The sequence below is a fragment of the Danio rerio genome, chromosome 21 (genome assembly GCF_052040795.2).
Source record: "Danio rerio strain M-AB ecotype USA chromosome 21, GRCz13ab, whole genome shotgun sequence".
In the NCBI taxonomy this organism is placed as follows: Eukaryota; Metazoa; Chordata; class Actinopteri; order Cypriniformes; family Danionidae; genus Danio; species Danio rerio.
The window spans coordinates 47,617,547-47,645,000 of NC_141041.1; the positions used below are offsets into that span (position 1 = coordinate 47,617,547).

A 27,454-nucleotide genomic window follows, 5' to 3' on the forward strand; every position below is an offset into this window, starting at 1 on the left:
GGCCCTAAGAAGAGCTGCTAAACAAATTCTGTGATGTGAAACCGTTTATTTACACTTCTGCGTGCTGTTTGTATTGCTTCGATAACACTTCCAAAATGCTAGCTGGCAGTAGATTTGTATGGTCCTCGCGCGGCTCTCTGTCCCGCCCACCCTGGTCACAGCTACCAAGCCGACCAATCACAGAGCTTGCGATATGCGTCATTGCGACATGTAGTTTTTTTAAAAGGTGCACGTCATCGTCAGTGTTTATACATGGGCTATGCGACCGTGCGAAGGCTGTGCCGAACCATACGCATACATATGACGCAGGAGTATAAATCAGCCTTAGTTGTATCTAATTGGGAAAAATGTAAAAATCGAGAAGTGCAAACTCATATGACTACTCACTATGTCAGTGGAAATATACATAAGCCGTGTAACCAATGTCCATAATGATAATCAAACGCCTTCTATTGCTAGTTTTTACAACTCATTTAAATATATGCCCCCTACCTTATTGTTCAATTAATCACCATGGGCTCTATTTTAACGATCTAGACGCAAAGTCTAAAGTGCAGGGTGCAAAAGCATTAAGGCCATATCTGAATCCACTTTTGCTATTTTAGGACAGAGAAATATGCTCTGCATTGCGGCTCATGGTCTAACAGTGTTGTGCTTATTTTCTTAATGAGTTATTGGTGTGTTTTCAGAATAAACCAATCAGAATCTCCCATTCTCTTAAAAATTCAGTTGCGTCGCGCCATGGCTCAGTTGCTATTTGCATGGGGGACTTTGTAAATGAAAAACTAAGCGTTTTAATAGCGAGAAAACAGTTAAACAGACCATCTGCAGCACGAGGATAAAGAATGAGCCTCCCCCAATCGTCCTTTACTTTCTCTTTCTCTTTCTTTTATGGATAAGGAAACAATGTTGTTCGCACTCTACTGATACATCCAACCCAGGCTCATTCTGAAAACGTAGTTCAATGAACGTTTCTGGAGACCGCGAAATACGTCCCGGGTGGTACGTATTTGTGAAGTTTTTATTTTGCGAATTTGCGAGAGGCTGCTGTGTGCGCTTTTTCGCATCTCGAACGTCTCTCGCCGTTCGCGCCCACGCTGTTCTAGCGTAAAGCCACCAGAGGCTGCTGTTGAGTGACGGTCTGTCTGACTGACTGACTGAATGATTGACTGGGCGACCAGCCAATTGGCCAACCCATCCTCCTCCTCCTTCCCTAAACCCAAGCGGTTTTACAGATTGACCCGCCCACCCGCTTGCTTCCCTAAACCCAAGCAATGATTAACAAAAGCCGTCCAGAAAAAGAAAAGCCCTCGACAATTGGCTATTTAAGCCCTTAAATTGCTCTATAATCTGAATACTAGTATCTTTAAAAATATCTTGTAGAATATTATGTACTGCCACCATGGCAAAGATAAAAGAAATTAAACTATTATGTTTAGAAATGTGTCGAAAAAAAAAAATCTTTCTTCTGTTAAACAGAAATTGACCAAAACAAATCTACATGGAGGCTAATAATTCAGGTGGGCAAATAATTCTGACTTTATCTGTATATTACTACAGAGGTTAAAATGAGTTACGAATTGTAAATTTTATTGAAGTTAGCTTACCAGCAGATACCAGCAGTTGTGACCTTAGATGTTAAAGAGATCAATGTGTGCAAAGTGTCTTTGCCAAGCACCGATCATTACCTAGACTGATGGCAGACCGGTAGCACAGGGCCAGACAACAGACAGACAGGTTAAGCTCCTTATTGAGAACTGCTGCCTCTCTGTTCATTTGCGCTTGTCTGCCTACACATCAGCTTAATTGGAGACTCTGTTGGTAGAGAATGCCACCGACAGGCTGATTTCATTACAGACTTTCTTGTTGTAGAGTTGAGTATACACGGGACGATCTGATGAATATAAATACACAGTGAGGGAAACAAGTATTGAACACTTCATATTTTTTTTCATAAATCTGTCCTGAACATACCATGAAGCCATTCTAAATGAATTTTATCACGTCTTTGTTGTTTTGTTGTTGTTGTTTTTTTACCCTAACTACAGTGGTACAAGCTGAATTTGTCATTAAAATGCCATTTAATATTAATATTCACGCTGTTAAAAACTATTTGACACTTTTAATGAGACATCGCAATGACAAATACAGTTTGTTCCACTGAAAACATGATCTGAAACATATTCAGGACACAATTATAATGCCTCATGACAATCATGTTTATGACAGATTTATGACAAGTTATGTTATCTTGATGATGACAAGTTGTCATGACAAAAATGATGCCTGGTTGTGATCTATTTGTTTGTGTCAAGTCATCTTTGGATTTAAAATGATATAACTCAGCAAATTAAAGTTAACAACAGTTGTCACTAGCATGCATGAAATCTTATCAGCCGATTTAAATGTTATCACTTGATTGAATGGGCTTTATGAGTGGTTATCTAGCTATATCTATCAGTGGTAGCTGATAGATATGGGCCAGTAGGCTCAGAAGGCTGTTATCATCTGGAAAATAGCGGGATTAATTTATATTATTTATTAAATTTCCCATTAATTGTATTTTATTAACGTCCAACCCTAAACCCAACCGTCACAGTAAGGTAAAAACAGATCTGGATCTGGAGTCTATTAGTATTACTGATTAACCATGTAGATGGATGACAACAGCCTTCTGAGCCTACCAGTAGGCGCAGAAGGCCCCATATCTATCAACTGATAACCACTGATAATGCCCATTCAATTAAGTGATAACATTCCAAGCGCTGACCTCATTCACTTTGATGACTAGTGTCTTGATTATAAAGGTTTCATGATAATCGTATGAACACCCCATTCAAGTAAAGTGATTTTTTATTTAATTTAAGTTGTCTTTTTGTGTATTTATTGCACAGCATATAGTTGACAAATAAATATGGAATGTGGAAAGCAGGCATTTCCCACAGAGGTGACTTAACGTAGTGTTTGACTTTTATTTATATATTTATTTGCTTTTGACGACCTAATCTCCTCCTACCAGGCCTCCGCATATTACTCAAATTTTCTGCACTGCCGAAGCACAATATATAGAGGCAGGTAGCCGTCAGAAGCAATTCTGAAACTGCATATCTCGCCTGGTGTACGCATGGGTATGTTTGCATAGGTGTCTTTGACTGCTCTGTGGTTGTGCTCAAGTTAAGAAGATGATATATCTCGAGCACACTTTGCGACGCTTTTAATTGCAGACTAGAAATAGGATTAAAGTAGCTTTGAACCATTGGGATCAAACATTTATGTACACTCATGGAATGCTGGAGATGTTCCCCATTTACATTTGTTTTCCCTTTTTCGAATATCCTAGGTGATTCTACAATATGAATAAGAATTGGAAAATATAACTAGAGGGGCTTTTTTGCCCCTCCAGTTGCACACTGACACTCAGGGTGAAGGTTTTATCCTTTTTTCCCCCTTTCTTCTTTCAGAAGAAAAGCCCTTATTAAGAATTGCCGTGCAGTTCAGACACCACTGAAGTGCATCCTAACTTCAGGTTATTTATTTTTTAATCCGTATTAATTTCCATAATGCTTTCAAGGGAGGCAAATTTCAGTACATCTGTCCCCGTGCACACATAAGAAATTTAAGCAAATTTCACAGCAGGACTGTTCTCTGATCTTACAAGTCAGGAAGTGGAACAGTCAGAGATGCTGTTCGGAAACTTTGCGAGCTGCCTGTGTAGGCAGCATTTTATGCAATGTACCGTAGGCACACTTTACACATTTTCCAAGATAACCCTTCCTTAATTTATGCTGTTTCTAAGCCAGCGTCTCATGCAAGTGCAGAACGCATTATTGATTGTGAGAAGCACTGTGGAATAAGACAATTAAGCAAATTGATTCTGAAAATGATTGTTATCGTAGCCAGAGGTGGGAAGAGTATCCAAAATCTATACTCATGTAAATGTACAAGTACTTACAGAAATTTTTATTTAAGTAAAAGTAACAATCTAAAAAGTTACATGAGTAAGAGTAAAAAAGTATCTGATGAAATAAGTTCTCAAGTAAATAGTTACTAGTTACTTTTCAATATATATATATATATATATATATATATATATATATATATATATATATATATATGTTAGTGCTGTCAATCGATCAAAAAAAATGTACACATTTTTGTAAATAATCCCGATTAATCGCTAAAAGGGCTTCCTTGGTCTTATCCATATCTCTTTGCACGTTAAACACACATCGGCCACAATAGGAAATAAATAAAATCCTGCAACTTCATTAATTGCATTCATTTTTTTTACGCATTAAATAGTTCAAATTAATCGCATGCGTTAACGCACTAATTTTGACAGCACTTTTTAATATATATATATATATATATATATATATATATATATATATATATACATATACATATATATATATATATATATATATATATATATATATATATATATATATTATATATATTATATATTATATATATATATATATATATATATATATATATATATATATATATATATATATATATATATATTATATATTATATATATATATATATATATATATATATATATATATATATATATATATATATATATATATATTATATATTATATATATATATATATATATATATATATATATATATATATATATATATATATATATATATATATATATATATATATATATATATATAATCAGGAATTTACATTATTTGCTAAATTTTTTCTTCTGCTGAATGTCTTGTTTTATATCTGCAAGTGTGAATGAGACATAAAGAGGCAGGTTGCTACAGGTGGTTTGTCAAGCCCACTCACCTGTGATCCACACTTCATATTTTTTTAAGAGATATAGAGTGCTTATAAGAAAATGTCTAGTGCAAAACCGCAGCAAGTGTCGGTTAAAGTGACAGAGAGATGTGTTTTCGATGTGTTTTCTACAGGTGGTTTGTCGGGCTGTGTGAGGCACACTCAGAACTGCATAATATTTTGAGGTTGTTGTGTGGTGTGTTTTTTACCATGTAACATTAGGCTAGTCAATCTCATTAGCAGGAGTCATGGCCAGATCCTCCATATCAAACAAGAGCATGACCGTTCTGTTGGATAAGCCAACAATTTCGTTTGAAACAAAAATAGGGTTTGCTCTGGGTGAGTGTCCTTAATAAGTGAGAGTTCCTAATGTTTGCTATTGTCTCAGCACAGCCATATCCAAAATGTCCCCATACCTTTAAATAGCACATTATTTGAGGGAGCAGCCATTTCTAGTGGTGCCAAAAACCATAGTGGACATTCTAAAGTGCTCTCAATCAATCCCACAATGCACCACAATAGCAAGTGTACAACCAATGTACACTCAACAGCTAAAAAAATACCCCTAATACATCGTGCGAGATTACAATCTGAATGAATGTCTGTGTCTGACGACATCATGGCATTCAGAGCAGAATCCTGTCAGTGTAGGTTTCTAAATAAATTATTATTTGATTAAAGGAATGTTTGTATGCATGACATCAAGATATTTGGTTTCATTACTACTAGACGACTCGCTAAGTGTTATTCAACTGTCATAGTGTCTGACCAAGAAATTTTAATCTAATTCATCTGAGGCATTCAAACACCTGTATCAGTAAAAATTGGACTATATTAATAGACTAATGTTGGGAATAGTGAATGAGGGTATAGGCATGATTTCGAAAAAACCAGTGGTACTGTGAGCGACATCATCCAATGCTTCCAGGCATGTAATGCAGTGCTCATGACTGTCATCTAGAGGTAGCAAACCATCGCATTTAGAAACGCATGGATGGTACATCTCGATAAAGACATGAACATAAGAACAGCTCTTGGACTTGTGTTCAACTCTGTGAGAGGCTGAAGGACAGCACATTAACCCAGAGAACTGCTCCTGAATGCACCATTGCACACACAGAGTAAGTGGCTCTGGTACAGACTCGGTGCAGTGGTCTTGCTTGCTTTGAAAGCAAAAATTTAATGAACGACTGCATTCAGCTCACTTAAATATTCATATTTAGGTGGCAGTCTATAAATGTTGTGCTAACCCAGTATATAAGTTGTGCAGTTAGCTTCAATTTAATACTGAAATCGTAAGAACACAACTTAAGCTGACTAATCTTCTTTCTGAATCAATCGTCTTTCATAATTGCCAAGTTTTGAAGCACTTCGATAGAACTGAATTTAATAATAATTCAACTAAAGTGACCTAGATATCTACACTATTGCTTTCTGCAGAGCTGCTTAAAACTGACAAAGAAGTGTTTTATATTGTATACAGAATTTAACTAAGCATACGGTAAAAAAATAAAATAAAAACAAATAAATAAAACCCCAATTTACCCAATACATATTATATATTTATTTTCCCTTTATTTACCAGTTTTGTCTGGTTCTCGAATCTGATTGGCTAATAGTGGAGCGATATTCTGTAGTAACAGCACTTGTACATCCTCTTCACCCTTCAGTATTACTTCACCCACATAGAGTGATAGCAGAATAATAAACACACTACAGTTTAAGAAATACTGCATCTGTTGGACAACATAATGTACTTTTGAGTAAACTCAAAAGGTTCACTTTGTTCGATTTATCCGCACATGCCGCTTCTGTTATGAACACAGCATGACAGTCTGCTGCAGATGTGAATAAATGGCGGAAAAGAGGATAAGGAAAACAGTTCCCCATACAAAGTGATTTTTGAGAATCTCTGTGTTTGATTTTCTTTTTAATATACATGAGTATATAAAAGGCCTGCAGCCTCAAGTCAACAAACCCCTCCCACCAGTACTGCTATATATAGATATATACAACAGTTCTGTCTGGATCTTGAGTCTGATTGGCTGATAGCCGTGCTATATTTTGCCAGTAACATCACACAAAGGCCTCTTCACCCTTCATCTCTGTGTATTACTCTGCCCACATGCAGCAAGCAACAAGCAGAGATGCTACAGTTTGACAAATATTACTGTTGTTAGACAACAAAATGTACTTTTGAGGCTTTTTTTAGTCGAGAATGTAGTTGTTTAGATTGCAATTATGCAGTTTATTTGTAAGAATAGTGCCTATTTTAAAATATTTACAATTTCTGAGAGCTGGTGGGCAGCCAAAGACGTTTGACATTGTCTATCCTCAAGATGGTTCCAGAACCACATATTAAGCCCTTGCTCAGCGTGTTCTCTTGAGCGTGAATAAAAAGCTGAAAAACGGAAGCCTCATGGTTTTTAAGGTGGACCGGATAGAGTCAATAAGAAGCTGTGAATAAGAAGCTGGATTCAGCCTTGTCCCTCCTCATCGCAAACACAACAGCAGTTTGGTGAGAAATCTCTGTGGACGAATGGCATTTCATGTCACGTTCAGCCTTATAATCTTAAAATGTAAGCAAAATTTGCTGTTTTGTCATCACCTTAAGGGGGTCACACACCAGTGCTGATATACAGCCATAGCACACTGCTACTCGTGTGATATTACTCATATATATATATATATATATATATATATATATATATATATATATATATATATATATATATATATATATATATATATATATATTGTCCATTTGTCCATATATATATATATATATGTGTGTGTATATATATGGTAAAGGTAATATAAGTATTTATAGATATATATTCATTCATATATATATATATATATATATATATATATATATATATATATATATATATATATATATATATATATATGCCCTCCATATACTGTATTTTGGTCCAAGAAAATACATTCAGGGCGATGCGGTGGCGCAGTAGGTAGTGCTGTCGCCTCACAGCAAGAAGGTTGCTGGTTCAAGCCTAGGCCGGGTCAGTTGGTATTTCTGTGTGGAGTTTGCATGTTCTCCTTGTCTTCGCATGGGTTTCCTCCGGGTGCTCTGGTTTCATAATTCCAAAGCCATGCGGTACAGGTGAATTGGATGAGCCAAATTGTCCATGATGTTTGTATGTGTGCAAATGAGTGTGTATGGGTTTCCCAGTGATGGGTTGCCGCTGGAAGGGCATCCGCTGCGTAAAATATATGCTGGATAAGTTGGCGGTTCATTCCGCTGTGGTGACCCCAGATTAATAAAGGGGCTAAGCTGAAATGAAAATAATATATGAATGAATGAATATATATCCATGTGTAACATTTGCACATCAACCAGTTAACACACTTAAATTTATATAAATACTTATATTACCTTTACCATAAAATATCTTTAGAAACATTTAAAAAATATATGTTTTATTGAACAACACCGATACAACATGTACGTATCATATATTTAAAATATAGTTTGGCCAGGAAAATGTATATATATTTTACCATATGGGCAACACTCAACCAACTTGCGTTAAGTAGTAACACTAAAACCTTTTTAGAGTTGCTGTACAACCGCGTTTGTATTTACTTTAACCTGTGAAGTTGAACAGATTTATTTTGTATATAAAGTTAACTTGTCTTCACTTAATGCTACAAAATGCTAACAGCAGACTATATTGCAATCAGTTCTGGGTCGAATCTCAAATGTGCTTTAAATGCTGCACAATCTCACAGCCTTCCAAGTCAGCCACTTAAGAGGTTCTATTTCAGCTAAGAAGCTGTCTAATGCAACAAAGCAATTCGCTGGGTTTTGTAACCGATCCCTGTAGAATTAGTCTAACACGATTCCTCTTCCTCCTCCTCTTCCTGGAGTTCCTGTGCACGTGGGTTCACAGCTAGCAGAGCGATTCAAACGCAGTGATGTAAGAGCTTTGACAGGAACGTCGGCAAAAGCTAATTTGCCAAGTCAGACTCAATGACATAGAAAAAATGGAGTTAAGTGGCTTTGAATGGCCCAGCTAACCAAACAAAGGCCAATGTTCCCTGCAAAACAATATGATGTCATGTTTGTGTGATGTAATGATACTTTAGCAGGAAAGTGTGACGCAATGCATGTTAAACAGATTTTTTAGCCTATCGTTGAGTCTTACTTATGCAAACGTATGTTAATTCAGTTTTTATACTAATTTTAGTAATATTATTGAAAATATGCAAATGTTTATATGATTTATTCACAATACAGGTCTTTGGTTGTAAAGGAGTCAGTTGAGACTTGAACCAGGTATGTGTTTATGATACTGTTCCATGCCATATATATGGCATGGGACAGTATGGAAAACGCAAATAAAAAAAGAAATTAGTGATTTCTAAATTTTCTTATTTTGACTTGTATTTCATTGCAGACAGCTCAACAAACATTATTTAATGAGTTCATCATGATTTTAATAGTTTTTTTTTTCTTTGTTCTTGTTTTTTTCCCCTAAATAAATACATTTATTTATAATACTAATTACAACAATTTTGGTTTTTGCAACACATTTTTTAAAGGTTAAGACAGGAGAAATTTAGGGCTAGTAATCAGGTAAACTGGTTAAATAATGATGTGATTTGAAAATGGTGATGTCAACAGAGGATTGTAATTATGATTTGGTAAAAAAGCAGGATCCAAGAAAGGTCTAGTCTGTTAGGAGCAAAGATGGGCCGAAGATCACCAGTTGTCCAATAAATATGATAAAAGTATTGAATTTCTTAAAACAAAGAAAGAGAGGAAGACATTTTGATATTTCGCCTTCAACAGCACATAACATCAAACCGAGCTCATTGTGGAAACGTAGTCCCGCAAACGTTTCTGGAGACTGCACAATACGTCCCGGAGGGTACGTACGGCTGCAGTTTTTGTTTTTGCGAATCCGCGAGAAGCCGCTGTTGTGCGCTTTTTCGCGTCTCAGATGCCTCTTGCGAGTGCGGTTCGCACCCGCGCTGTTCTCGCGTGAACCCACCAGAGACCGCTGTCCGAATGACCGGATGATTGACTGCACGACCGGCCAATCGGCTGACCCGCCCTCCTCCTTCCCTGAACCCAACCAATTTTACCGATCGACCCGCCCGCCTGCTCGCTTCCCTAAAATCGAGCAACAGTTTACAAAAAGCCGTCCAAAAAAATAAAAGCCCTGACTTTTATTTTTTTACTACCACGTTTTCGGATTTCACCGCGTTCTCACCCTGTCACGAAACTCGTTCACTTAATTTTTGGGATTCTGTTTTTGTTACACCTGATTGCTGGAACCGCTCTTCCCTGGACTCGAAACCGATCGCCGTGGTCGACTCCTCTCTGCATCTCGAGCCTGCCGACGTACACGCTGAGCTTAGTGGACAAACGGGTTGCAACGGGGAAGCCCTCCGCAAGGAGGTAAGCGGTTGGCCAACCGGCCGGCAAGCGCGATAGGGAACAGTGTCACACTGCCCCTTAGCGTTCGCTTGAAAAAAATAAACACGGCCGTACGTACCTGCCGGAACGTATTCCGCTGTCTCCAGAAACGTCCGCGGGACTACGTTTTCAGAATGAGCTTGGGTTGCATAACATAATTAAAAGATTTGAGGAATCTGGAGGAATTTCAGTCTGTAAAGGACATGGGCACAAGCCTAAGATAAACCGATATCATCACATGGGCTCAGGACTACTTTGGCAAACCTTTGTCAAGTGCTACCATGCGTAGTTACATCCACAAATGTAAAAGCCCTATGTTAACCCTATGTTAACAGTGTTCAGAAGCGCCGTCGACTTCTCTGGGTTTGGAGGCAACTGGGATAAACCATCACACAGTGGAAAGGTGTACTGTGGTTAGATGAATCAGTATTGTAGATATGGTTCTGGAGAAATTGACGTTGTGCTCTGGACCAAAGAAGAAAGGGATCATCTAAACAAAAGCCAGGGTCTGTCATGGTATTGGGTTTGTGCCCAGTGCCCTTGGCGAAGGTAACTTGCACTTCTGTGATGGCACCATTAATGCTAAAAAGTACATAGAGATTTGAAGCACAATACGCTGCCTTATTTTCCAAGGATGCCCATGCATATTTCAGCAAGACAATTCAACACGACATCCTGCACATATTACAAAGTCCTGGCTGTAGAGGAAGAACATACAGGAACTTGACTGGTCTGCCTGCAGTCCCGACCTGTCTCCAATAGAGAATGGGTGGCGAATTTTGAAGCGCAAAATGTGACAAAGACCCCTAACTCTTGGCCACCTCATGACTTGTTTGCAGGAAGAATGGGACAAAATTACACCTGAAACTCTTCATCACTTGGTGTCTTCAGTCCCTAAATGTCTTTCAAGTGTTGCAAAAAGGAATGGTAACATTACAAAGTGGTAATGCTCTAGTGTTCCAACTTTTTTTTTCAAATGTGTTGTGAGAACCAAAATTTAAATATGTGTTTATTTAAAAATAAAAACAATAAAAATCATGATGAACACATTGAATGATGTTTGTTGTGCTGTCTGCAATGAAATACAAGTCAGAGTAAATTGAGAAATCACTCCATACTGAAATTTTCCATAATGTCCAAACTATAACTATCCCAGAAGTTTGCATACACTGTATGAACAGGCACATAAGCATTTTAAAAAGTCAGATGTTAATGTGACTAAAATTATATACTTTTTGAGAAATTGTTATAACTTTTCTTGAAAGTCAAGTTTACACACAATAAGATTATTCTGCCTCTGAAAAAGCTCAGATGATGGTGTCCAGGTTTTGGAAGTTTCTGACTGGCTAATTGACAACATTTGAGTTAATTGAAGGCACAACTGTAGAATAGTATTTAAGGAAAACCTCAAACACACTGCTTCCTTGTGTGACGACATGGGGAAATCAACAAGCCAGAATCAACAACAAAGCCAGATTACAATTTGCTAAATTACACTGGGAAAAGACTAATTTTTGGAGACATGTCCTGTGGTTTGATGGATCTAAGATTGAACTGTTTGGCCATAATGATCAGCGTTACATTTAGAGGACAAAGGGGAAAACTTACAAGCCTAGGAACACCATCCCAACTGTGAAGTATGGGGCGGCAGTATCATGTTGTTGGGCTGTTTTCCTGCAGGAGGGACTGGTCCACTTCACAGCATAGATGGCATCATGAAGAAAGAACATAATGGAGAAATTCTGAAGCAAGACATCAGCCAGGAAATTAGAACTTGGACAACAAATGGGTCTTCCAAACAGACCATGACCCTAAGCATACTGCCAAATTTGGTTAAAATGTGCTTTAAGAACAACAGAGTAAATGTTTTGGAGTGGCCATCACAAAGCCCTGATCTCAATCCTATAGAAAATTTGTGGGCAGAGTTGAAAAAGCTTGTGCGAGCAAGACAGCCAACAAATCTGACTCAGTTACAGCAATTCTGTCAGGCCAAAATTCCTTTAAACTATTGTGAGAAGCTTGTGGAAGGATACCCAAAACATTTGACCAAAGTTATACAGTTTAAAAGCGAAGCTAAAAAAAAAAAAAACAAGCAAATGTGTGTAAACTTTTTGACTGTCTAGAAATTAATAAAAAAATCTCCAAAAAAATAAAAAAATCTCTCATTATTCTGGCATTTTAAGAGTTACACTCAACTGATGATTCATAAAAAGCTTGTTTGGCATGCTGTCCCGGGAGATAGCCCCAAGCTCAAGGGATCCTCGAACCCGGGGCTTCCTCCCGTTGGCAGAGCGAAAAGGGAGCCTGAGCTCGGTGGATCTCAGAACTCCCCGGCTGTGTTAGCTAATGGAATGAAAGGGGTTAGACAAATGCTTGATTTTAATGCATGTTGAATGTCTTTGGATGGTGGGAGGAAACCGGAGAACCCGGGGAAAATCCACACGGACACGGGGAGAACATACAAACTCCTCACAGAAACGCCCACCGGCCTGGTGGGACCAAGGCCGGCAGTGTTCTTGCTGTGGGGCTCACAGTGCTAACCAAGGGCCGCTGTGCCGCCCGATCAAAGGAGGAGAATAGGGGAGGAAGGGTGGGTTTCTTCAAAACAAAGATAAGATGGACTGAAAACTGTTGTTATTTATAGTAGATTAGGGCTCATATGATTGGAAGATAGTGATTAGCAAATACGAGACCGGCGGTGATAAATCATAAGCACGTGGTCCTCTCGAAATTAGTTTATGAATAAACCTTACTTAGCAAATGTAAATGATTTAGGTAAACCTAACAGACCTAAAATAGTTTCAACTGTATGTGTGTGTATGTATATAACTCTGCTTTTACATTGGGTTAATTCTATTCTATTTGACCTTTTTGACAATACAACCTGGTCCCTCAGAACCTTTTGTGGTTTGGATAAGTGGAAACACTGTGCCTCAGTTTACTCCCTCTTTCTTATGATGTTTTTCCTCTCATATATTACGCTACTCTCTTGTGTTTTGGCCGTCAGTCTAAAAACTTATAGTCGCACAGAGGATCATCCACGGGTGGATTATGCAAGGCCAAGAGATTTTTATTTTTTTTTCATAGTCTGAAGTGGAGCGTTGTTTGCTCCAATACAATAAGATGTTTTTCAATCATTTATGGTTGGACTACATGGGTCTGGCTGTTCGTGTTTCTGTCGCTTTTCAGCACAGCGAGCACCCAAGCAAACAAAATATCTCATGTTTTTTCCTTGAATATTTATGACGGCTTTTTTTTTTTCTCCGTCTGAGGTCAGAAACGGAGTGCCGTATGATTTGACTTGACAATGAGTTTGACCCAAGGCTTGCATGTGCTTATCCTCTGCTCTCTAATAACACAGGTTCGAATTGACCTCAGATCCACAAAAAATACAAATAAAATAATGATTCAGACAACAGCATGCGGCAAAGACACGTTCCTCTGTTGTTATTACATAGGAGAATACTTCATATCACGACCCATAGTGCAGGTTTGATTTCAGAGCTCCTCGCTAATGTAGCAAACGTTCACGGCTTGAACTTGATTACACTTTTCATCATTTAAAATTCTTCACATCTTGGCGCCCTTTAAATGATTTAGCATGTTAAATTATGGATATGCAAAGCTTATAATGAATAAAGACACTGTTTGCTGTAGCGTAACGTTTTTAACCTGAAAAAACACATCAATAAAAATGAGTATTAAAACAAATAAGAGAGTTCACTTTCTGAAAATTACAAAAACGTTACTTATTTTTTACCCAGAATGTATTAATGTATTATGCGGCATCTGCCCAAACATCACAACAGCTGCTGAGCTTCATGAGCATCTTGTTTTTGGGTCACTAACTAATCAACTTTAGATGCGCAAGTGTGTGTTCATTTGTGTAATGGGCTGGGAATGCAAGATTAGACTGTCATAAGTTGGGATATTAAGATGTGGTATTGGTATTGTAGTAGTAGTTATATTATTTATGCACTTATAAGTCAGACATGGTCAATAATTGACATTTGAATTGATGCATTTAAAATAGGGAGGGTTGTACATTTCATATTGCAATGGATTAATGTAATATGTTGAAGGTTTGTCTATGTTTTTAATTTATTGGATTGAAATGGAGGAAACAATATTGTTGTTGTTTTTTTCTCACTTTATTTAATGCCATTTTCATCCCACGACTTTAGACCAACAAATGTGACACAACAGACACACATAAAGGGTGTGTCCATTTGTGTAATGGGCAGGGAATGCATGATTAGAGATAGTTTTATAAGTTAGGACAGTAATATTTATTTCAACATAGGCTCATTCTGAAAACGTAGCCATACATTTCTGGAGATTGTGAATTATGTAGCCACAGGCTGCATTATGTCTTTAAAACGAACTCTACGTGGCAGTATTGTTTATTTTTGCGTTCACCAGCTGACCGCTTATCTCCTTATGGACGGCTTTCCCGCTGTTACCAGCTTGTCCAGTAGCTCGCCATGTACATTGGCAAACTTGAGACGCAGATAGGAGTTGACCATGATGACAGAGTGCCAGTTCTGCAAAGAACTGTTCCAGAACGTTTAGGTAAGTGGGCGGGTTAATTGGTGCTTTTGAAAACACTATTGGTTGGGTTTGAGGAAGGAGGAGGGTGGGTCAGTTGAATAGGCAGTCAGTCAGTTGTTCAATCAGTCGGTCAGTCAGTCGACAGTGGCCTCTGGTGGTTTTTACGCCAGAACAGCAGCCGCAAATGCCACTCACGACAGAAATTTGAGATGTCAAAAAGTGTACACAGCGCCCTCTGGTGGAAAAGTACCTCCTAGGGCGTATTTGGCGCTCTCCAGAGATGTATACAGTGGTATGTTTTCAGAAGGAGCCTGAGTTGATTTATTCATGTTATTATTATTATTATTAGTAGTAGTAGTAGTAGTAGTCGTAGTAATAGTACTACTGTAACTTATGGATTTGCTTAATATGCTTAAGATATGATCAATTGGTCAATAATTAATATTTGATTTGCTCCATTTAAAGTGGGTTAGGTTGTTAATCTCATTTTAGAATGGATTACTTTGAAGGTTTTTGCATGCTTTTAAATTTATCTGATTGAAATGGATGACTATTGTTGTTGTTGTTATTGTTGTTGATGTTGTTTCTTCGACTTAATTTAAAGTGATTTTAATCCCAAGACTTTCGACCAGTAGATATGACACTCATAAAGTGTGTTCGTTTGTGAGATGGGGTGGTAATTGCTCGATTAGACATACGGTCCTAAGTTGGGACAGTAACATAGTAGTAGTAGTAGTATTACTTACACACTTATATGTCAGATATGATAAAATTTGCTATAATTAATATTTAAATTGATGAAAATAAAAGTAGGGCGAGGCAGTGGCACAGTAGGTAGTGCTGTCGCCTCACAGCAAGAAGGTCGCTGGGTCACTGGTTCAAGCCTCGGCTCAGTTGGCGTTTCTGTGTGGAGTTTGCATGTTCTCCCTGCATTCGCGTGGGTTTCCCCAGCAGTCCAAAGACATGCGGTACAGGTGAATTGGGTAGGCTAAATTGTCCGTATGTATAAGTGTGTGTGTGTGGATGTTTCCCAGAGATGGGTTGCAGCTGGAAGCGCATCTGCTCCGTAAAAAACTTGCTGGATAAGTTGGCGGTTCATTCCGCTGTGGCGACCCCGGATTAATAAAGGGAATAAGGCGACAAGAAAATGAATGAATGAAAATAAAAGTAGATTCACTTTTTAATGGATTATTTTGATATTCGAGAAGTTAGTGTATGCTTTTTATTTGTTTGATTGAAATGTGTGACTGTTGTTAAGGTTTTTCACATTGATTTTTTTTCCCGACTTTAATGTTATTTTCATTGCAAGACTTTCGACCAAAAAATATGACACAACAGGCACTCATAAAGTGTGTTTAGTTGTTAAATGGGGTGGAAATTGCATGATTAGATATACTATCCAGAGTTGGGACAGTAACGTAGTAGTAGTAGTAGTAGTAGTAGTAGTACTTATGTAGTTACTGTACATGTCAGATATGGTAAACAGGTCAACAATTGGCATTAAAATGGATCTATTTAAAATGGAGTGCGGTTTTTCACTCATATTATTCTGTATTATTGCAGTGGTTCTCAAACTGTGGTACATGTAATACGCATACTTCCTTCTAGTGGTACATGGAGGAATGAAATATGTCATGTACATGCTACATATATTTCAAAATTTATCAAAAATAATGTATATAATATGTCATATATGACATATAGCCTCTATCTCTGGGGTAATCTGCCACATTTTTTTTCAACTGTGCAGAGTTGTAGCTGCTTTACTGGGCCTACTATGCTACTGTATTTCAACACTGCTCACTTTGGTGGTACTTGGAGAGACCTTTTTTTTTCTGAGAACCACTGTATTATTGTATATATTGAAGGTTTTTGTATCCTTTTAATTGTATTTGTTTAAAATGTATGACTTATGCTGTTATTGTTGTTGATGTTTTGTTCGGACTTTAATGTTATTTTAATCTTAAGAGTTTCGATCAACAAATATGACACAACAGCCACTCATAAAGTGTGTTCATTTGTGAAATAGGTTGGGAATTGCAAGATTTGACATACAGGGACAGTAACATGTATTAGTAGTAGTATTACTTATGCACTTATATGTCAGATATGTTCAATTTTGCTGTAATTTATATGCATATTGATGAATAGAAAGCGAGGTGGGTTGTTAATTTAATTTTGGAATGGGTTGTTTTTAAGGTTTGTGTATGCTTTTAATTGTATTTGATTGAAATGGATGACTGTTGTTGTTGTGTTAATGTTTTTTCTGACCTGGAAAAGCCTAAGACCCATGCCAGATTGTTGTTTATTGGTTTCTCTTCTGCTTTTAAAACTATGAAGCCACATTTATTGGTTGAGAAATTAATTTCTCTTTTTAACTTGGATTTTGATGTTTGTGGATGGATCTTGGATTTTTTTAGTAGGACGTCTGCAGTGTGTCAGAGTCAATGGTGCTCTTTCTACCTTTCAGTATTGTTCCACTGGGTCCCCTCAAGGTTGTTGCCTCTCACCTCTTCTGTTCATCATGTATACTAATGATTGTCGGAGTATGTTCGGGAACTGTCATATCATAAAATGAGCTGATGATTCAGTGATTGTGAGTCTCCTCCATGATCAGGATTTGGGGCATGGTCCTGTTGTGGAAGAATTTACTTCCTGTTGTGATAGATTTTTTCTCCAGTTGAATGTAAATAAAACAAAAGACATGGTGATAGATTAAAGGAAGGCTACCCCCAGCATAATAAATATTAAAGGCTTGGACATTGAAATTGTGGACACATATAAATAACTACAGGTCGTTATTACCAATATGTTGACATTTCAGCCTAACACTCAGGCTGTCTATTAAAAATTCCAACAAAGACTGATTTTTTTCTGAGGAAACTTAGATGATTTCAGGTTTGTACCTTTATGAAGACATTGTTTTATAACCAATTTATTGCATCTGTTTTATCTTTCTGCATTGTAGCCTGGTACTGTAATCTGACTGTGTTAAACAAGAACAGGTTGAGTAGCCTGGTGAAGATCATTGGTTTTAACCAAACTGGTCCAATGGTAATTTACCATACTGGCGTTTTAAAGAGAGCTCAGGGTATCCTACGCACCCCGGATCACCCGTTGTACTCTGTGTTTCAGGTGTTACCATCAGGATGTCATTTTAGAGTTCCTATTTGCAAGACAAACAGAGTTAGAAATTCTTTCATAATGGTGGCCATTAGGTCATTAAAGTAGTTCAGGGGGGAGGGAGATGCACCTACGATGTGATGTATTGTATGTTGTGGGGTATTATTTTATTAATGTGTACATGGAACTTCGCTTGTGTTACGGCACCTTGCTGCAATTTTACTTTCCCTAAACGGGATAATACATTTTGAGTCCGAGTCTAAATTCATGTAATTTTCAACCCAATTCTTGAAATGGAATGGGCTGTGAATTACAAGATTAGACATGCTGGGCCCTATCATACACCCGGCGCAGTGGGGCGCAAGGCGCGGCGCAATAGTCTTTTGGTAGTTTCAGCTTGGCGCAAGAGTGGTTTTGAGGCGTTGCGCTACGCTGTTTAAATAGCAAATGCATTAGCGCTCATTTGTGCGCCCATAGGCGTTCTGGTCTAAAAAGGAAGGCGTTCTGAGGCGCACTGCTGGCGCGTTGCTATTTTGAGAAACTAAAATAGATTTTTCATTAGACCAAAACAAACCCGGTCTAAACTCCGGCGCAGAGTTGCGCCTCGCTTACACACTGCTTAATACCATAAGAGAGCAATAGGCAAATATCTTTACATATGAAAAAAATTAAATATTAAGGATATATTTAGGATATAATAAGAATAGATATAGAATATAAATATAAAGGATTAAAATATTACAAAACATATTATTTTCTAGCCTACATAAATATGAAAATTCACTGCTTTTATGTCTTCTTCATCTCGGGAGGCTTTTTCAGTTCATTCATAACAATTTGCTTTTGTATGTCTTGGCGTGACGCAGGTGACTCTTAAAGGGAATGGGAGATGAGACTCTAATTGGTTTATTCTCAAAACACACCTATAACTCATTAAGAAAATAAACTCAACCCTTTTAGACAATGCGATACGACGCAAAGCGGATTTTCTCGTCCTTAATTAGCAAAAATGCGTTCTGACACGCCCTGAAAGCGTTTGCGCCCTGCGTTTTGCACTCTGCGCATGGACCTTCAAAATAGAGCCCAAAAAGTATTAATAGTGCTGGTAGTATATTACATACTGTGTATGGTTAGTTATTATATTTAAATTGAAGGATAAAAAAGGAGTGGGTTGTTCATTTCATTCGGCAATGGATTATTGTAATATTTTTAAAGGTTTGTATGCTTTGAATTTATTTGATTGAAATGGATGGATGAATATTTTTTTTGGCTTTAATTAAATGCCAGAGACTCTCATATATGTTTTAATATGTGTCTGTTCTCTTCTTTCAGATGGCTACACCACAGATGACATTGAGTTTTACTGGCGAGGCGGCAACCATGCGGTAACGGGCGTTGAAAGGATTGAGCTTCCTCAGTTCTCCATAGTGGACTACAAACTCATCTCCAAAAATGTTGTGTTTTCTACAGGTAACCAAACTACATTTTAGGAATCAGCTGAGAGTTGTACCCTGTGGTATTCACCTTCTTGAAAAAAACAAGCTTGCGGCTTGTTAAAATATTAAAGTTGCAAATGCACAAAACGTATTTTGCCCCACTTACGTATTAGGGCACTTCGAGATCATATCCCCCACCCATTTACACACTACATGTACTACACATACAGCTAGTTCTGCTTCTGTAAGCAGTTTTAGTCAATAAGCAGATCCTTCATTGAAAATGCCTTGTAGAGAAGTAAACACCAGGTTTATGAGCGTCTCGTTTTGGCATGGCTAGTGGTATCCCAAGCCCCCAGCAGTTATACGAAACAACCCTGGCCTGAAAAATGAAAAACACACACACTGAAAACAAGAAACAGGGTGTTCTTATAAGTTATTTAACGGAATGTTGTGCGACCACTTGATTTATTCATCGACTACATTTTCATATTCATGAATTTGTCATGCAAGTCAGGAGGTTAGCTGTAGACGCAGCCTTCGGAAATAATGTTTGGTTCAGCTAGTCGGAAAATATGAAGACGGTGTTCATCTTCAACAGCAGTACCAAGAAAAACTTTCACTTCTTTTTGAAAATAGACTCAAACCCTTTTTGAATCCGTTCAGCTAATCCCTGGGTCTAGGTACACTTTTAGCTTAGCTTAGCATAGATGATTGAATCAGATTAGACTTTAATTAGTATCTCAATCATAAAAAATCTAAGAAGTTACATCGCTAATAAAGCAAAAAATAAACCAAAAAAGTTGCTGTTTAGGTTGATATGGCTATTCTGATTCTGGTGTAATCCCTGCTAAAAAAAATCCAGCTTAAACCAGCCTAGGCTGGTTGGCTGGTTTTAGCTGGTCGACCAGGCTGGTTTTAGAGGGGTTTTGGCCACTTCCAGGACGGTTGCCAGCCATTTCCAGCCTGGTCTTAGTTGGTCAGGCTGGGAGATGACCAGCTAACACCAGCTTGACCAGCCTAGCCAAGCTGGGAGTCCGGCCAAAACCAGCTACATCCAGCTTAAACCAGGCTGGTCAAGCTGGTTTTAGCTGGATTTGGCTAGTAATTTTCCAGCCTGGTCTTAGCTGGTCAGGCTGGAAAATTACTAGCCAAATCCAGCTAAAAAACCAGCCTGGAAATGGCCAGGATTTTACTGGATTTTACTAGCCAAATCCAGCTAAAAAACCAGCCTGGAAATGGCCAAAACCCCTCTAAAACCAGGCTGGTCAACCAGCTAAAACCAGCCAACCAGCCTAGGCTGGTTTAAGCTGGATTTTTCAGCAGGGTAGTGTAGGAACTTTGTCATACAAACTCAGTCCTGGAGGGCCGTTGTCCTGCAGATTTTAGCTCCAACTTGCCTCAACACACCTGCAAGGATGTGTCTATAATTCCTAATAAGAGCTTGATTAGCTAGCCCAGGTGTATCTGATTGGGGTTGGAACTAAACTTTGCAGGACACCTGCCCTCCAGGACCGAGTTTGGACATGCCTGGGTTAGACACTAATACAAGGTGTCTAAAGTTTAAATGTGTTCAGTCGGGTTAAGGTCAGGGCTTGGTGCAGGCCAGTCAAGTCAAACAGTCCTATCAAACTCACTTATTTATTTATTTATGGAGCTTGCTTTTTATATTAGAACAGGAAGAGGCAATCCCCAAAGTGTTCCCACAAAGTTGAGAGCAAGAAACTGTCCAAAATGTTTTGGTATGCTAAAGTATTTCTATTTTCCTTCACTGGAACAAAAGGGACAAGCACAACTCCTGAAAATTCAACCTCTCACCACAATCCCCCTTCACTAAACTTTACACTTGGCACCAGGCCACCAAACCCAGACTTGTCCGTGAGATTGGCAGAGAGAAAAGCATCATTCGTTAGTCCAGGGAACACACATATATATCGCTCGCCCTTTTTACTACACAACATCCTTGAGAACATTTTAGTCCCTATGGAGAAATATATTTGGATTTTCACTTTATTTGAATTTCAGTAAAGATAAGTAATATTTATTTATTGTTTATTGCAAAAAAATAGTGTTGTGAGCATAAAGCCTGATTTATACTCGACGCTACTGTTTGTTCGCTTGGGTGTGATGCGAAATGTGACTTAATTGCAGAGTTTGCGGATGTTCGCTTTTGGATGCGCATGACATGATTTTGAGTACATTTTGAGTAAAGTCTCTTGTCTGAAACAGTACGCCTATACAGACATTTTTATGATCCCTGAGCATAGAGATAACCAGATTATCAACAATTCTTGGCTAGAAATAGCAACAGCCATGAGAAAGAAGAACGTTTTTGTTAAAAGGTTTGGAAAAACCTGGGAGATGAGTTTGTTAAAGCCAAAAGAGGTCATGGCAAAAGTGGAGACCCACGTACACAATTACAGAAATATGTTTTTCCACTAGTCATGGGTTTAACACTGATATTTATAGTACATTTTTGAATTTAAAACAATTTATTAGTTACAAAACTATAATTAAGGAACAAATCATTTCTTTGATAAATGGAAAAGGAATATTTGAACCGGTTTACAATATACTGATGCCCTGTTTTTCTAGGCTTTACTGGTGATAATGGACAGGAATGTTGGACCATTATTGCCTTTTTAGCATAAGTAGAGGACAGAAACTAGCCAGACAGTAATGTGTGAACTGTGGAGCTGGCTAAATCTAAAAAAAAACATCATTATTTTATTTAGTAAGTGTTCTTTTTTTATTCATGCCATAATAAAATACATTTTTAAATCAACTCATCTTCTTCTTTTATTGATATTTTAATAAACGTTAATAGGTACAATTGTCCGAGATATGAACAAAAGCAATTGATGCATCAAAGTTTGATTAAAAAAAAAAATTTAATGTTTCTAAAAATCCTTATAATGATTAAAATAATTTATAAAAACAATAAAAATAATTTGTTTAAAAGTATTGAATGATATTAATGATATGACGTAGTTCTGTAAAGTTCCTACTTCTCCGTTTATCCGTCTGTCTTTGCGGTCAGTTTCTTTTGAACGCCCCCTGTTGCTTTAAAGAATATCACAACGACGAACGCGGTGAGTATAAAAGCCTCATCCGTTTCACATGGTGCAATCGCAGTCAGTGGAGGTGCGCGACGCGGCGCCATGCGAAAGTATAAATCCAGCTTAATGGAGTGCTCACTGTAATGTGTTGTATGTTTCATTCATGCTCATTGCCTAAAGACATCCTCACGCAGATAGTCCACAATGGCGAGAGCTCAGCCATGAATCATCTAACATTCCAGGAAACCCCCTATACCAACAAATGCATTCAGAGAATGATAGATGGATGGCTGCAGGAGAATACCATGCAGATAAAGCTTTTCTGATTGTTGAAGCATAAAGAAAATAAATTTATAATCTGTGCCGATTTATGTCCTATAAATAAACGTGTGGCTTCTTGGGTATTTTATAAAAATATTGTGTATTTATAGAACAAAATAAATTGATATAAAAATATAAGAATATATCTTCTGATGCATTTTTTAATGAAACATTATAGTGGGATTACAAAATGTAATTTCAAACTGTTGTCTGATGCTATTTAGTTTCGGCTCAATCCCTTTATTAATCTGGGGTCGCCACAGCGGAATGAACCGCTAACTTCTCCAGCATATGTTTTACATAGAGGATGGCCTTTCACTTGCAACCCATCTCTGGGAAACATCCATACACATTCATTCACACACATACACTACGGATAATTTAGCCTACCCAATTCACCTGTACCGCATATCTTTGGACTGTGGGGGAAACCAAAATACTTGGAGGAATCCCACGCGAACGCGGGGAGAACATGCAAACTCCACACAGAAACGCCAACAGACCCAGCTGACGTTCAAACCAGTGACCTTCTTGTTGTGAGGCGATAGCACTACCTACTGCGCCACCACGTCACTTATGTAGTACATTTTCAGTTCAATAAATGTACTGCTGCTCAGTTGGGTTAAGGTCAGGACTTGGTGCAGGCCAGTCAAGTTCCTCCATATCAAACACATTCATTTATTTATTGAACTTGCTTTGTTATGTTAGAACAAGAAGTATGTGACAATCCCCTAACTGTCCCTAGAAAGTTAAGAGCGTGAAATTGTCCATCATCTTGTGACTTAACAATATACAGGTTAGTGTATGCTTCATCTAGCCATTTTTATTTCTGTCAGCTTTGACTTTAACTGAAGAATGAATAAAATAAGATGGCTCAGAAAAATAATGGTGTTTAATTGTTGTTTTGTGGCAAGCAGTTGTTAATTAAGTTGGATAATGTCAACTTTGGCTCATACTGAAAACATAGACCTATATACATTTCTGGAGATAGCTTGCGAATTATGTAGCCAGAAGTCTTTCAAATGAACGCTACAGGGTAGTTTGATGCTGTCTTTTTCACGCTTACCAGCTGACTGCTTCTGTCCGTATGGCTGGCATTCCAGTTGTTTGTCTAGTAGCTCGCCATGTACGTCAAGATAAGTTCTAAACTTCAAGTACATCAAGGTGGCAGAGTTCAAGTCTGGCAAAGAATGTTTCCAGAAAGCAGGTAAGACAAAAATAGAACCCAAACAAATAAAATAAACAAGTAAATAACAGGGTGAGAATGTGATAAAAATCTGAAAACGTGGTAAAAATCAGGCGAGACCTTTTCTTTTTCTAGATTTCTTTTTAAAACAGTTGGTTGGTTTTAGGAAAGTGGGTGAGTGGGCCAATCGATGCTTTTGAACACACTATTGGTTGGGTTTAGAGTAGGAGGAGGGTGGGTCAGTCAATCAGTCAGTCAGACGGCAGCAGCCTCTGGTGGACAGCAGGATCAAATGGCACTCGCGAGAGAAATGTGAGATCTGAAAAAGCATACACAGCGACCTCTGGTGGATTCGCAAAAATAACAACTGCAAAAAAATGTATCTCCTGTGATGTATTTGACACTCTCCAGAAATGTATATATTGGTACATTTTCAGAATGAGCCTGGGTTGGACAAAGCATGTGCACAGATTTTTTTTTTCATACACACATATACACAAAGCTTACAATGGGTAAACTCAATAAATTGCATTTATTTATTGTGTGTTGAGCTTTACATCCTGTGAGCTTACAAAGTCTCAATGCACAGATATGAATATTACATACAGTACAGAGTTATGTACACAATAAGATGCTTAGGTAAGTCTAAATGTGGAAGTTGGGAGTGGTCTTACAGAAAAACAAAATTCACGAAACATTTAATTTGCACAAAAGGTATTTTATAAATCTAGCTAACGCAATCTCATTGCTGGACTATTTTCAAACAGGTTCATACCCTCGCCTCTCCCTGAGCTTCAAGCTTAAGAGAAACATCGGCTACTTCATCCTGCAGACCTACATGCCTTCCATCCTAATCACCATCCTATCCTGGGTATCCTTCTGGATCAACTATGATGCCTCGGCTGCCAGGGTCGCTTTAGGTAGGCACTGATCTAACAAAACAATCTTACAGCTGGCAACTATGTTCACTGATATATGGATCTATGTGCAGTAAGTATGATTTAGGGGGTATTTCAGTCCGAACTGTACCTTAACCAGCCAAGAAAAGCATTGAAATGTAGCATATTCAGCATATATCAATTCAGTTTTGGACACCTGGATTGGCACTGTCTGTTCTCTTGGTTCCGCCTCCACACACAGCTGTCAGACACACTCCACTTACTGTACCTCTCCCTGTCCACCTACCATTCTCCTGTGTCTCCTGTTATAGCACAGCAGTGTTCTCTCCTGATCTGACCTCCTCGTATGTAGTTCATCCACTATACAGTGTTGCTGCTTGCATTGTCACAGGAACATACTCCATCAGCGGTCATTTATACTTATTTTAGCACAATCATATCACACATATAACAACATATAAACTAAAATCAACATAATTTTGTGCATAAATTTAAAAAAATGCTGAAAATTTTGGTCTTAGACATATTATCATAAACTTTCTAGTTTCTCCCTTAGCCTCCTTTTTGCTCCCCATGGCCAGGGATTACACATTGTGCTGTATACATGACTAATAAGGAATTATGAATTCTTTGTTTTGTTATTTCATCTTCATTTTCAAGTAGCAGGGTATTTACAGCTACTGTGTAATTGTTCACATGCCGTCCCTTTGTTCCCCCTGGTGGCAATATCGCAAACTGCTTTAACACCTAAAGCATTTTAATACTCTCTTTGTCCTGCGGCGGCGTCACACATGGTGGTAGTGGTCATTTTGAACTATTACTCGCTGTAGGTAGCTAGTTAAACAGGTAATTACTAAATTAATAAAACATCTTGGCCAGTGTTTAAATTATGTTGTACAGATGTGTTATACAATGCCAATTATGCTACTGTTAAACGTAGAGGTAACATCACTAAAATAATTATAGTTTTATTTTTTTAGTGCTGGTGATGCAATCTTGCCAGAGATTGTTACCATAAACAATGAAAAACATTCATTCATTCATTTTCTTGTCGCTTTATTAATATGGGGTCGCCACAGCGGAATGAACCGCCAACTTATCCAGCAAGTTTTTACGCAGCGAATGCCCTTCCAGCCGCAACCCATCTCTGGGAAACATCCACACACACATTCACACACACAAACACATTCATACGCTACGGACAATTTAGCCTACCCAATTCACCTGTACCGCATGTCTTTGGACTGTGGGGGAAACCAGAGCACCCGGAGGAAACCCACACGAATGGGCTTCGAACCAACGACCCAGCAATCTTCTTGCTGTGAGGCGACAGCACTACCTACTGCGCCACTGCCTCGCCACAATGAAAAACAGTCCCCCCAAATTTTTATTTTGCTAATAGAATTCAGACTTGCTAACCTCAATCAATATTTACACCCAAAATACATTAATAACAATGTAAGAATAAGTTTTAAAGCAAGTGCAAAAAAATAAATAAATAAATAAAAGCAGTCCCCCGAAAAAGTTTTGCTAATAGAATTCACAATTGTTAACCTCAAACATTATTTAGACCCAAATTACTTTAATAATGATGCCAATGTTTGTATTAGAACAAGTCTTATGTCCTTTGGTTTAGTATTAAAACAAGTCCAATGCTTATAATGACTAGATCTGGCAACACAGAAGATCAGAGACTGTAGCTGCGCCTACTAGAGCTCTTTCACTCAGCCTGCATCTGACGGCTGCTGTGAATCAGGGACGTGAATCAATCAATCTATCTATCTATCTATCTATCTATCTATCTATCTATCTATCTATCTATCTATCTATCTATCTATCTATCTATCTATCTATCTATCTATCTATCTATCTATCTATCTATCTATCTATCTATCTATCTGTCTATCTGTCTGTCTGTCTGTCTGTCTGTCTGTCTGTCTATCTATATGCGTTCTTTCTGCCTGCCTATATATCCATCCATCCATCCATCCATCCATCCAGATGCTTTCTTTCTTTCTTTCTTTCTTTCTTTCTTTCTTTCTTTCTTTCTTTCTTTCTTTCTTTCTTTCTTTCTTTCTTTCTTTCTTTCTTTCTTTCTTTCTTTCTTTCTTTCCGTCTGCGTGCATATCTATCTATCTATCTATCTATCTATCTATCTATCTATCTATCTATCTATCTATCTATCTATCTATCTATCTATCTATCTATCTATCTATCTATCTATCTATCCATCCATCCATCCATCCATCCATCCATCCATCCATCCATCCATCCATCCATCCATCCATCCATCCATCCATCCATCCATCCATCCATCCATCCATCCCTGCCCAAAGTCTGCTCAAAATCTCGATAAAATTATAAGTAGACTTCATAGAACAGTATATAAACAGTTAGTGACCTCTTTAAATGACCTATAACTTGGTCAAATTCCAGATTTACCAGGAATACCAGTTTTTTTTTTTTTTCAGCCCTAATACTCTCCCAAGATCTGTAATCAAGCATATTGACAGACGTTTATACTGATTTGATTTGTTCATTTTTTAACACACATTTTCTATATGTCTTTCTTTTTTTAAAGCCCCCACTTTTTCCCTGTCATCAGTGATTATGTAAGGCTGAT

The 27,454-nt window shown here is 37.8% G+C and overlaps 1 protein-coding gene and 1 long non-coding RNA gene across 4 annotated transcripts in view; one reads left to right on the forward strand and one right to left on the reverse strand.

Annotated features, from left to right (window-relative positions):
• gabrb2b (gamma-aminobutyric acid type A receptor subunit beta2b) overlaps positions 1-27,454 on the forward strand; it is a 151,475-nt gene that overhangs the window by 105,731 nt on the left and 18,290 nt on the right. For all 3 annotated transcript variants that reach the window (XM_087301932.1, XM_087301933.1, XM_087301934.1), the window contains exons 6-7: positions 19,263-19,400; positions 24,700-24,852. In XM_087301932.1, the coding sequence (XP_087158058.1) occupies positions 19,263-19,400; positions 24,700-24,852 (291 nt within the window). The remainder of the gene's footprint in view (positions 1-19,262; positions 19,401-24,699; positions 24,853-27,454) is intronic.
• Positions 1-27,454, reverse strand: part of LOC147838972 (uncharacterized) — an 89,078-nt gene that overhangs the window by 49,484 nt on the left and 12,140 nt on the right. The gene's annotated exons all lie outside the window — the stretch shown is intronic.